The sequence below is a fragment of the Cololabis saira genome, chromosome 11 (assembly GCF_033807715.1).
Source record: "Cololabis saira isolate AMF1-May2022 chromosome 11, fColSai1.1, whole genome shotgun sequence".
NCBI lineage: Eukaryota > Metazoa > Chordata > Actinopteri > Beloniformes > Belonidae > Cololabis > Cololabis saira.
In genome coordinates this window covers 31,141,807-31,155,344 of record NC_084597.1, presented here as the reverse complement: position 1 = coordinate 31,155,344, position 13,538 = coordinate 31,141,807, and the positions used below count along the sequence as shown (strand labels likewise).

At 41.7% G+C, this 13,538-nt stretch overlaps 1 protein-coding gene across 1 annotated transcript; it reads left to right on the top strand.

Moving 5' to 3' along the window:
* The first annotated feature begins 1,770 nt into the window (after positions 1 to 1,770).
* LOC133454455 (T-box-containing protein TBX6L-like) lies at positions 1,771 to 4,791 on the top strand. Its single transcript, XM_061733187.1, has 8 exons — positions 1,771 to 1,898; positions 2,121 to 2,223; positions 3,324 to 3,488; positions 3,586 to 3,732; positions 3,904 to 3,980; positions 4,084 to 4,157; positions 4,260 to 4,473; positions 4,608 to 4,791. The coding sequence occupies exons 1-8, from the start codon at positions 1,771 to 1,773 to the stop codon at positions 4,789 to 4,791; spliced, it is 1,092 nt and encodes a 363-aa protein (XP_061589171.1).
* Positions 4,792 to 13,538: the final 8,747 nt, after the last annotated feature.

Sequence of the window (13,538 nt, the reverse complement as noted above, 5' to 3'; positions counted from 1 at the left end):
CCATATTCTAGTTGAATTATTGAAATAAATTAACTTTTACACCATATTCTAGTTGAATTATTGAAATAAATTAACTTTTACACCATATTCTTCACCTGTATGTATATTATACATCTGGGCTGATGTGGACGTACGTAGCATAGGAAGCTATTTCAGTTGCTAGTATGGTTGTCTGTCTCTACAGTCATGCAAGTTCAAAGCTATTAAAGCACTTTAAACTTTAAATCAAAGCATTTTGTTTTTTCATATAAAATAAACACATTTTTATTCAGTTTAGAGGTTTTGGGGCTTTTTTTTTTTGGCTCCTGCGCTGCTGAAATCAGGGCGTCCCTTATTTCTATTTCTGAAAGGTGGCAACCCTACTCATGTTGCTCCTAATACTGATCATTAGTGACAACTAACACTGATTTTATGAATCGGTGATGAACCTGCTTTCACTTCTCAGCAAGACGCTCGAGGGAAAAGACAAAACCTCCAAATGAGAAGGCTCATATTCACATGAACATTGTCCTCTACGGTGCTTCTGCTCTGATCTCTCTTTCATGTTGAACTAGCCGTTAAGAGGCTGGAGAGGCCAATCTCCCTCCAGGAGACTTGAAAGAAAGCACGCAGGGGGGTGAGACCATTTGGCAGGATTAGGAACATTGTCACCCATTGTCAAGGCCAGACCTGAAGTCCAATCGCTTCTGCCATCTCTCATCCTGTTCTCAATACACATTCAGAGCTGGCAGGAAGAGGCCTGTTGGTCCCCCTGCCACTTTGAAATTCTGCTCACTGAGCTCCCACTTGGACAGCAGGAGGAAAGCGGGGAAAGAGTAGCCAGGTAGGAGAGTAGGAGTAGTAGGAGATTGTCACGGTCTTCCTCACAAACAAACTTTGAGTAAAGGACAGCAGCTCAGGCTAGGATTGATTTGGGGTGTGAAAGGATCAGCAGTTTATCTGCTTCCTTGTAACTCTATATTCATTTAGTCATTTTAGTCAATTTTTAAGAAGAACAGAAACTCAACACCGTGCAATTTTCTCACCTGCGTCCTCAGAAACACCCCCAGGCCTGGTTAGGCCGCACCCTCTCTGTGATGACAAATCAAGTTAAAGACTCAGACCATTCCTGGAAAAAAAAAAAGCAGCCTTGAAGTTTGTGACTCTACACACATTCCCCAGCATTTTCTGTATGTTGTAGCTGGTGGTGCTGACAGTAGGATACAGCAACATTCCCAAATTCTCTGGTAAGATGAATCTTTTCAGAGATAATTCACACCTCAAGCATGCCGTTTGACACTGGACCTTTTAACTAAAAACCAAGGGGTAAGGATTTAGTGGTGTATCTAAAGAATGACTCATGCAAGATGCCTCAGGGTATAAAGTTTTTACACATTGTTGAGACTTGTTTTTGATTAATGTTTCATACAAAAAGGGAAAAAAAACAGTTCCTCGATCACACGAAGGACCATGAAGTTAATTTCTCTTTTTATTGACTGGAAGAGGACTATTAAGATAAGGATGTGTGAAGATATTTTGATATTTTTTCCTGGATGCAAAGTATCTTTCAAGTGAAATATAACAGTTCACAGATACAGATGAATCCCGGAGGCTTTGTATGGGAGTTTTTTTTTCTGTTTTCATTCTTCAGTTAACTGTTGTAAGCCAGTAATGTGCTCTACAAATGCAAAAATACTAATGGTGATTATTTTTTTATTGTACTTTTTCTTCTACCCATGTTTTAAACAATTGCCTAACATTTTCTCCTCAGACTCCAGAGTGGATGTAAGCATGGCCCTGCCTCGCTCAGCAGCTCTCTCATACCATCAGGGCCGCACCAGGATGAGTCTGGACAACGCTGATCTCTGGAAGTCTTTCCACAGCATTGGAACAGAGATGATCATAACTAAGCATGGAAGGTAATAATGCTGAACCAGCAGGACTGCAGGCAAATTAAGATGTAAAAGTCACTCCAGCTCTGTCTGCATTCTCAAATACCACACACAAGACGCCTTGCCAAAGTCCCAGAGATGCTGTTTTAAGATGAGAGCACGATTCTGTTCCGAGGTTCACAGCAATTTATTATATTATTTTTTTCAAAAACATGGAAGCCACTGCATGACTTCTGTCCTTTGTTCCAGGAGGATGTTTCCACACTGCAGCATCAGTCTATCTGGGCTCCAACCTTTGGCTAAATACGTAATCTTGGTGGACATGGTTCCGGTAGACGGCTGCAAATACAAGGTATGATCAAACAAACACACCATTGAAACATTTCATTTCTTCTCACTCTCAAAAGCAAAACAGAATGCAATCGGTGAAAGGTAGCAGTATGCAGCCAGACACTGATCTGCCCACTCTGGCTGAAGTCGTTCTCGTGCTGCATATCAAAGCCTTTCGCTGCTTCCTGTTTGTGCACTCCTGGCTGGAAGCCCAATCAATTAGCATCCCTCCTTATTCACTATCAGTGAATGAGGAACAGTTAGCGAGCCATACATTCAGCAGATCCTATCAGTTGCTGTGGCCCCATTTGGTCACATGTATCACTTCCAGGACACATTTGAAAACAATGTTGTAGAAATCAAAGTACTGTTGCTGAGGTTTGAGGGATGTTTGCAGAGGGGGGATTTGTAGAGATGTTGTCTGTTTATTACGACGGAGTATTAGGGCCAAACAAAAAAACAAAAAAAGGAAATTACGAGAATAAAGTCATAATGTAATGAGAATAAAGTCGTAATATTACGAGAATAAAGTCGTAAAATTACGAGAATAAAGTCATAATATTACGAAAATAAAGTCGTAAAATTACGAAAATAAAGTCATAATATTACGAGAATAAAGTCGTAATATATTATAAATATATAAATATAACTTCACAAGATGCTCAATATTCCTCATTTTAACACAGGGAGAAGAAGCTCTTCCTGTTAAGAGTTCTCATAAATTATATTCTCATAATATTACGACTTTATTCTCTCAACATTACGACTTTATTCTCGCAACATTACGACTTTATTCTCGTAATGTTACGACTTTATTCTCGTAATTTTACGACTTTATTCTCGTAATATTACAACTTTATTCTCATAATATTACGACTTTATTCTATTACGACTTTATTCTCGCAACATTACGACTTTATTCTCGTAATTTTACGACTTTATTCTCATTATATTATGACTTTATTCTCGTAATTTCCAATTTTTTTTGTCTTAGTTTGGCCCTAATACTCCGTCGTAGTTTATGAACTTGAGACAGGTTAAAGTTATTTTCTACTTCTTGGAGGAGTTAGATTAATCACACATATCATGAGGTCTCTGTCCCTCCCCCTTTTTTCTCTGTAGTGGAAGAAGGAGCAGTGGGAGGTCGCAGGGAAGGCAGAGCCCCAGCCCCCATGTCGGACGTACACGCACCCAGACTCCCCTGCTGTCGGATCTCACTGGATGAAGCAGTCGTTGTCCTTCCTCAAAATGAAGCTCACCAACAACACCTTGGATCAGCACGGCCAGGCAAGAAGACCCTTTGCCACCGAAATGAAACCATGCTGTCATGTCACCATTGGTTTTTACTTTGTAGTCTGTTAACGTTGCTCTTTTAAACCATCAGATCATCCTCCACTCCATGCATCGTTACTACCCACGCTTTCATGTGGTCCAAGCAGACAGTCCATACACCGTCTGCTGGGGCTCTTCTCAGACCTTCTCCTTCCCAGAGACGGTCTTCACAGCAGTTACTGCTTACCAAAACCCAAAGGTGCACATTTGCTCATCGAATAACCCTCACCAGACATCCAACTCACTGGATTTCTATTCTCAAATTATCATCTTGTCTCTGCATCTGCAGCAGTCTTACAAAGGTGTTAAAAGGTGTTCCTGTTTCCTTGGAACAAAACACTTTTCCATGATATTTCCTCCTGTTCTTCAGATTACCAAATTGAAGATTGACCACAACCCGTTCGCTAAAGGTTTCAGGGAGGGAGGCACCCATTCTCATAGTAAAAGGTAAATTACTTTGTTGTGACAGAACCACAGCACACAAACAATCTGAATGTTCATGAACGTAGAAAAATAATGGCTCAATAAATGAATATGAATATCTCTTTAGGTGTCGTTCAAGTAAAAGCCCACCCCGAAAAAGATCCACAGAAGACAGGAAGAATCTTTGCACCTCATCCCTAGGTAACCCGTTAATGTTTTTATCAATATCATTTTTTTATGGAGTATGAATAATAAATCATCTGAACTGGCGTCATGTGATCAAATGTTGCATTTCCCTTAAAGACCTGCAGAGGATGCCCTCCACCTCTCCGTTGGTGCAGGCAGAGACGAGTCAGACCTCCAGGCAGAGGTCACCGAAGGAGACTCACCTTTCAGCCTGGGCTCTGGAGCAGCACGCGCCGGAGAGGATACACACCGAACCCCTGGAGCTGCAGGAATATGACTACAGCTGTGAAGAACAGATGGTGCCTGCGTCCATAGCATACTATCCTTACAGGTCTGCACATCAAACATGTGAAACTGTAATTATGGGTGAAATATTTTCATGCTCAAAAACTCTGGCAAGTGCTTAAATTGTTGAGGTTACAAGTAATACTGCATGTTAATTTAACCTCTTGTGTTTTTCTGTAGGCCTGTGGACTACAGCGCAATCCCATTTCCTTCCAGGGATGTGGATCAGACACAGACCCGTATCCACCCTCCACCTCATCCACCCTTCACAACTGAACAAGACACCCAACAGCAGGAGCAGCACTCCCACAGCAACGCATCAGACTGGAGCCAGTACCCACTTTTCTCCTACTCCTGCTGGTGAACAATGCTCACGTAACCAATGAAGGATGAGACCACTTAAGCATTGAAGGAATGGAAGAAAAAAAAAGCTTCATAATGACTGAACAAATAAATTACGTTATAATCACTTGCGGAAAAGATTTCCCAAACCTTGCCTTACATTTAAAGGGTGCTCAAAGGAAGACACCTTGTACCCGATTTTTTTTTTTTTTTTTTTTATGGCAGCCCAGCCAGCACTCTGACTTAAACACAATCATACATCTCTGGAAAAACCGACAAAGATGGAGATGATTAGTCGAGAAGAATGGAAGAAAATCCCAAATCCTGGTTCCTCAACTTCTTCTTATTCATTACAGTTTCTCATTAAAAAAATATGAAAGTGGGGTCACTATTTTAAATCACTGCTACAACTTTGTGTTAGCATGGACTGTATAAGAAGAACCGGAACAAATCCTGTGATGTTGCCTATAGGTTTCTGGTTTCAGCTTACAACCAGGTGCCGTGTTGCAGATGGCTGTAGTGAGCAGCCTGGAAGCCGTGTGAAATACCTCCACCTGAGTTCAGTCTTCTCAAATTAGCTGTTTTAGCTTTGCTGGGTAAGCTAGCTAATGCTAAACTCACCCTTCTCCTCAAATCTGCCCAAACATCCTCATGGCTCAGTGTTACTCCTGAAAAGACAGTCAAAAGGAGCGATCCTCTATTAGAGACTAGCCGATCCCTCATCAATCAGCAATATCTCACTATGCACCTGAAGTTTTTGAAATGTTTGAAAATCTATTAAACATGAAGAAGAACATAAATATACTGATATAAGTATTTTAACAGCTCACCTGGCACTGATTCTTAGTGTGATGTGCAAACCGTTGCACCCATGGGTTAGGGATTGTCTGCTGTTCTTCTATATAGATCATCCCCAGCTGTGTCAAGTTGGATGGAAGCTAACTTTAGACGTCCATGTTCAGGCATCTAGTTAAACTAGGTTCAAGTCAGGACACTAGCTGGGTCACTCAGGAACGGTTGTGAAGTCATTGTTAGACCACTTCTTCATTGTCTCTCTCTCTCTCTCTTGTGTGCTTGTGGTCATTGTCATGTTGGAAGTTGAAGCTTTGGTCCAGCCTGAGGTTTTGAATGCTCTAGTCCATGTTCTCTTTATCTGTGTACTCTTCACTAGTCAGTATTGCTGCCAATGTTGTAAATTCCATTTTTCATGCGATTTTCTTTGAGAGGAGGTTTTAATTGTTGGTGTTTCAGTTCTGTAACTGATTCTTCTCCTCATCACCTGAAAAACACCATCCAAATGATGAAGTTTGGGTCAGGAAAAGCGGTCAGGGTTGAGCGAGAGCTGAATGAAGTAGAGGCATACCGGTACCTTAAAGATTACCAGATCAAGAGCACTCAGGACCTCAGACTGAGCTAAGGGGTTGTCTTCCAGGAGGACACTGACTCTGAGCCAAGACAAGACAAGTGGCAACCAGAAAACTCTGTGGATGTTCATTATGGCACTTTTCCACTAGTACCTACTCAGCCCAACTCAACTCCCCTTGCCTCAGTTTGGTGCTTTTCCACAAGGGGTCTAGCCGTGCAAAGTAGGTACTTTTTCTGTAACTACTCTGCTGAGGTTCTAAGCGGGCTGATTTGGGTTGTATCTGACGTCATCACACTACATGCCACCGATTGGTCAGGCGGTTGGTCAATCAGATGTCTGCGTTAGGATGTGACATCATTTCAAGAGGGACTCGTGGCTTGATGCCTTCTCTCCCTCTGTTTTTTAAATTTTATATTGAATACAAGCCACAGATCAACTCATCCATGTTCTCCGTCTTTGGCGTCTTACTTCTTTGTTTGTGTCGCACAATCGAATATGTCACAGCATCTTCGCTCCAACCCCGCCTACTTCTAATCCGGATATGGAAAAGAAATGAGGGCAAGTTGAGTCGAGTCGAGACGAGGCAAGGCTAGTCGATTCGGGCTGAGTAGGTACTTGTGGAAAAGCGCCATTAGTCACCCAGCCAGCACCATTGACATAAACCCAGTCCAACATCTTTGGAAAGACCGAAAAATCCCAATAATACCAATTCATCCAACCCATCACAACTTGAGACAATCTGAACAGAAGAACGGCAGAAAATCCAAACTCTTGCGGCCTGAACTTATCACCAAGAATCTCACATTTGTTTATGCTTTATAATTAAAAAATATGAAGGACTTGTACACTGATCAAGAACCAAAATGTTTTCAAGCAGTGTCTGATTTTAAGGTGCAATTGTAGGTTGATTAAAAAATAAAACAAAACAAAAAAACTACACTGCTCAAGGAAGTTATTTCAACTTATCTATCTTGTCTGATATCTTAATTTCTTCAATAGACTCCAGAAACACCGTGAAACAAACTGTGTGGGTGTGTGTCAAGTAATAGTAGTATTAATAGTAGTAGTGGTAGTAGTAGTAGTAGTAATGGTGGTAGTAGTAGTAGTAGTAGTAGTAGTAGTAGTAGTTGTAGTAGTGGTAGTAGTAGTAGTAGTAGTAGTAGTAGTAGTAGTAGTAGTAGTAGTAGTAGTAGTAGTAGTAGTTGTAGTAGTGGTAGTAGTAGTAGTAGTAGTAGTAGTAGTAGTAGTAGTAGTAGTAGTAGTAGTAGTAGTAGTAGTAGTAGTAGTAGTAGTAGTAGTAGTAGTAGTAGTAGTAGTAGTGGTAAATGTTGTAACATGCAGGTCAATAGAGATTCATTCTTTTTTAGAGCCCCCAGTGATCAGACATGGAACTGCAGACTAAGGCCACCTCAAAGCTGCAAAATTACGAAACCTACTATGGCCCTGCAAATGCCCAGCCTACTCTGTCTCTGATTTTCATTAGAGAATTATAATTATAATTATATAATTATAATTATAATTCATTAGCTACGCACATTATGTTGTATGGTTCACCCCCTCTTCAATCCTAAATTTAACTTAATTCTGGACCAATAGCAAACAAGTGAGGGTGGTTGTTGCCGTGGCCACAGTGGGATAAATAATTTCACTTCCAGGTTACAGCAATTTAGAAAGGGCATGTAACAGCTTGTGCATATCCACTTCTGAGAAGCAGCAAACGGAGCATGATGGGAAATGGGGTGGTAGATGAAAAATTTTGTTTTATCTGAGCCTGTGATGTCACAATACCCTGTAAACAGCAACTGCACTTTAAAGGGGACCTATTATGAAAAACATGTTTTTTCTTGCTTTAACATATATAAAGTGGTCTCCCCTCAGCCTGCCAACTCAGAGAAGGATGAAAGCAGCCAAATTCTGCAGTGTCTGTACAGCCGCCCGGATGAGCCATCCAGTGTGATGTGGCTTCTACGAGCCGTTCAGATTCTGCTCCCTTAACTAACTCCGCCGGCCGGAGCTTCCGCTAATTTTTCGTAGCGGTGTATCGCGTCATTCAAACAGCCAATCAGCACAGTGTGTCATTATCATAGCCCCGCCCACTCAGAATCCTGCAAAGATAATGAGGTTAGAGAATGGGAAGATAAAGACATGGATCAGAGGCTGAATTTCTAATTAATTTAGCAAAAACAATCAAAAGCTTGTTTTTAAGACATTCAAGGCCTGTTTAAAATAGGTATTAGAGGCTGTAATAGGTCCCCTTTAAAGTCGATAATGGCATTTGGTCAACTTGAATTTCCAGAAGGAACTTTCTCTAGGGATCAATAAAATGTTTATATATCTACGGTAAATGTATCTAACACAAATAGTATGCTTTAATTTGTCAGCTCTGAAATGAACATGAAATGTAAAAAATTAGTATCTATAGTACAAAAACACACAAGACATTCAAAAATCTGTGGCCATACATCAAAAACATGCACATATGTCACATCGTTATACATTTACTTTGTATGATTTATGTAGCATAGCATCAGTATTTACCATCTAAAATTGATAAAAAAAACCTTGCTTATATTCTGTGGAGATCAATATCGCAACACATGAAGTTCTAGATAAACTAGAAAAGCTGTGTGACAGTGATGCATGTTTTAGTATTTCAGTGAGAATCAGGGATCTAGAGCTACTCTGGTTACCACGTTGACACGTTCATTTACTTGTGAATTGGTAGACATCCAGAATTATAAATGCTAGCTCCTTGATATAAATGCTAGCTCCTCTGGTCTGAAGATAGAAGTGTGTTTCAAAGCCCTCCTCCGTGTTCTCAGCAGTTCTCCACCTTAAAGCAGCACAACGTAACTTTCAGCTTTTCTGAGTTTGGCGGCATCTTTTGGACAAAAGCGGTAGTGCTTTACCAGAAAGAACACTACGTTTCCCATGAGCACCAGCGCGTACTGCCGGAAAACTCCTGTCCCGTCGCTGCATTTGTTTTGATGAGAGGAGACAGGACACTTTTCTGTTTCACCAAGTGAACAGACAGAACGCAAAAAAAAGATGTTAAACTGCTGGAAAGGAACTGGAATTTACCGGGAAACCTTAAACAAGGAAGCCAGGGAGCGGTATATGGAGAAAATAATGATTATTAATTATTATTAATTATAATAATAATTAATCCCTACTGAAGACCCATGTGTTTCAATACATTTGTATAATAGTACAACATACAGTACATGTTTTGTATCCCTCTTACTTCTCTTTTCACCGCTATATTATGCTGAAGAGGCTCCGAAGTGTGATTATTTTTGTTTTCCTCGTGAGATTATTTTTTTCCTCTGCAGCTACAAATAAGAGTTAATGTTTTTTCCTCAACAAACTAGTTTTATCTGAAGATTGGGGTTAATTGCACCGCAGAGAGCTGGCGAGCAACTGCGTTTAGCTGGAGAAGAATCAGGAATAAAACCCGTGTTTTGATCCGACCCGGTCTGTGTGAGTGTTTGTGGTTTAAGGCTGTTTATGGTTCTGCGTTAAATCGACGCAGAGCCTACGGCGTACGGTACGCGGCGACACGCACCGTACGTTGCGCCTCGCCACGTACCCTACGCCGTCTGCGTTGATTTAACGCAGAACCATAAATCAGGCTTTACTGTGTGTTTGGTCGTTACAGCCGCGATCCAAAGCGAGCCGACGACTCTTTCACTCTTTTACTCTGTTATATTAGATACTTGGCCTCCGTGGTTCTGCCTCCGAGCAGGAAACCGTTGAAAAGTTAAACCATTAGGATCTTTTCCCCACGTCTGTTGTGTGGAGCTGCTGCAGCCACAACGCAGCAACAGCTTCTGCTGAGCTCTGCGCTCCACGCCCCGCCCATTTTCGTCTCGACTGCGAATCGGGATAGAGGGGGAAGTGACGTATGCCGTAAAGCAGTCAAAGTCGTAACGATTTGTAGTTTTTTAGTGTGGCAGGGTTCCTACCATGCTCCTCAAAGTTACATAGTGCCAGTGAAGGCGATACAGACCCCTCAGACCATGACAGAGGTTCATTAAACCTGTTGGAAGTTGATGTACCATCACAATGACTCTGGAAATATGATATTAAGGTGGAAAAGTTACGTAGTGTCGCTTTAAGCCGGAATTATGGTTCCGCGTTAAACCTACACAGGAGTCTCTCCATAGCCTACGCCGTAGCCTGACGTGCACCTCCCAAAAAATGTAACCACGCGTCCAGGCGACGCAGACCCAACGCAGACGGAGAGGGCTGTGATTGGTTCGCTTGGTAGCAACGCATTTCCGGTTCTGGTTGGGTTGTTTTGTTTTTTTGCACAATAGTTGTCCTTATCTCTTTGATTCACTGTGACCAGGAAAACAGGAAGCTTAACAAAAGTATCAACTAGCACTCTCGGGGGCTATTGCACTGCAGCGAAATGGAGTGACGGAGAAGTGCGAAGGATTCACGACGGTGTCAGGGCAATGGCGTGTGCTCTGCGTTGGTTTAACGCGGAACCATAATTCAGGCTTTAGGAGTTCTTAACTGGTAAAATGCTACATGTTATTTTCTGTGTACTGGGTATTGGACTGAATGTTTTCTGAGAAATGTGGAATTTCACCACTAAGGACATTTCATTTTACTATGAGACTTTATGAACATTGCTTCTGATGTTGAGGAAATATTTTAGCATGTTGGGCTTCAACATTTGCCGGTAATTACTTAAAGATAAAGTATGGATATAGTATTAATCCTTTCAAAATTGGAAAAACCTTCAAACTAATGTGAATCGTGGAGGAAGATGAGGAGTGAAGGGATCAATGGAACTTAAATACTTGCGACACATTTGACGGCAGCTGGCTGAGATCCGTCACTACGAAGTTGTTCTACCGCTGCTCCTGTGGAAGAAATCCTTTGGGACCCATCAAAGCACGCACAATGCACCACTGGCACATTTTGCAGAGAAGTGATGGACAGCTGTTCTATTGCAGTAGAGTCAAACCAACTATTTTGGGACAGGACGTATCATTGGGACAATTTCTATGTCTTTAGGAAATATATCAAAACCGACTGAGTACAAGCAGTGACCAACAACAGCCTGCTAGAGAGAGAGAGAGAAAGAACGATGTAGCAATGGGAAGCTGTCCCAGAGCGGCGTGTCTGACCCGATAAAGCAGGGATGCAAAGCCAGTATGGAATTACCATCAAGGTCTGGCATGTTTCCTCAGCAGAAGGCAGGGACGTCTGCACTGTAAATGTTTTACGAGAGATTGAGAGGGAAGCCGTATGTGGGACACTTATAAAGCTTCAGGGGGAATATTATAAAGGAATATTCTGGAGGACATAGACTGACATGTTTTAGTGAAATGCATTTTTTTTTCCCACACTGCCGTAGAAGATCCCTGCAGAGAGGCATTGCTGCCTGAAACAGATGATTTCAGTCACTGTATTTGAGTCTAGTTTGAGACTAATTTGAATTTGAAACTGGCCTGGTTGCAGGTCTTCCTGAGGTAGTTTGTGTCACCTGTGTCATCCTTGCAACTCGTCCTGACTTTCCTCTTCTGTTACTATAAAACTACTCACAGCAGACAGATGGGGCTACCTCGTGGGCTTGAGCAACAGTTTCAACATGGGAATGACTCAAATTTCATCAGTGTCTTTAGCAGATGCAACTAATTGCAGCTGGAGGGAGCGAGGTGCGTGGATGACTCCCATTTTTTACTACAGGACTCATTCATCTTTTGCAACACAATTACACATGTTTGCTGTATTTAGTTAAATAACAAAATTGAGGGCATACAAAGCAGAAACATACAAACTAACATGGAGTGATAATGTAATCCTGTGTCTATTGTAACAGTGGTACTCCCTGTTGGTTGACTAAAAGGATTATTGTGTTGTGTTCTTAGAGAAAATTCATATACAAGATTTCTGCAGCCATTATAACGTCCTCTTTTTCAGGGTCTCAAATGTAACCATACTAATTGACATAACTCTAAGTAAAATCTTCATTTTTAATCTTTTGCACGTAATGCCTTAACCCATTGAAAGCAACAAAATCTTCATCCACCAGTGTTTAGTGTAGATTTCTTCAGGTGTTTGTAGTTCCTTCTTCACTTTTGCCGTCTGTTATAGTTTTGCAGAATATGCAAATCTTGTACATTTTAGGACCACTGGATTGATTATGCTGTACTGTAGGCTTTTAGTCAATGGATTATCTGGACTAGGGACCACTCTCCAATCATCTTTGCAGCATTTGGCTGATCCTGAACCGACCAAAAATCTCATACCTAACTGGTTGGCTCCTCATTCAATTCATCGACTTAAACGAACTCAAGTATAGTACATTAATCGCCAGGGACAAAGCAATTGCTTGCCTTTTTTTAAGTTAATTTGGTAAAAGTACAGTTAAGAAATTATACAGCTCTTTTTATGTGACCATTTAAGTTAATATTTTTGAACATGAACCAAAAGAAAAAGAAAGAGTCCTTTCATTGGGCCAGATAGTATTGTAGCTGTCATCAGAGATGCTTCAGGGCAGTGGTGATAATGGACTGTAGAGAGGCCCTCATCGACCATCACACACACACACACGCACGCACGCGCGCGCGCGCGCGCGCACGCACGCACGCACGCACGCACGCACGCACGCACGCACGCACGCACACACACACACACACACACACACACACACACACACACACACACACACACACACACACACACACACACACACACACACACACACACACACACACACACACACACACACACACACTAGTCAGACTCAACAAGGTTTTATTCATTAGGGTCATTTGCACCGAAGACCCAGCTATTCACAAGCAGTCCATAGGACGATTGATTGGCTTTAATGACAATTTAACTTGGGATGCATCACGGGCATTAGTGCTGAACATTGGTTGCTCTGTTTTTCCAGCTGTCTCAGGTTTGAAGGCTTTCAGATGTTCAGCAGGATTAAGATCATGGCAAAAAGCTCAGATACTCCAATACTTTTCGTGGGTGGTTTCAGTTGTGTGTTTTGGTCATTATCCTGTTGGAAGATCCATGACCTGCAACTGAGATCAAATCGTTGGACACCGGGCAGGGCACTTTGCTCCACAATGCCGCGATAGCCTTGAGATTTCATCGTACCAGCATTGCTTCAAGAGACCCTGTAATAGACGCTGCAAAGTAGCTCCAGAACATAACCAAGCCTTCTCCGTGTTGCACATGTAGTACTTTGTTATTTTCTTTTCATGCTTCATTTTTGCATCTGTGAACATGGAGCTGATGTGACCAGTCAAAAAAAACTTTGTGTCTCATCTGTCCACAGAACATTCCTCCTGAGGCTTTGAGGCTTGTAAATACACATTTTGACCAATTCCAGCCTTGCTTTTTCATCCACTTTGGCTCAAGCAGTGAAGGAA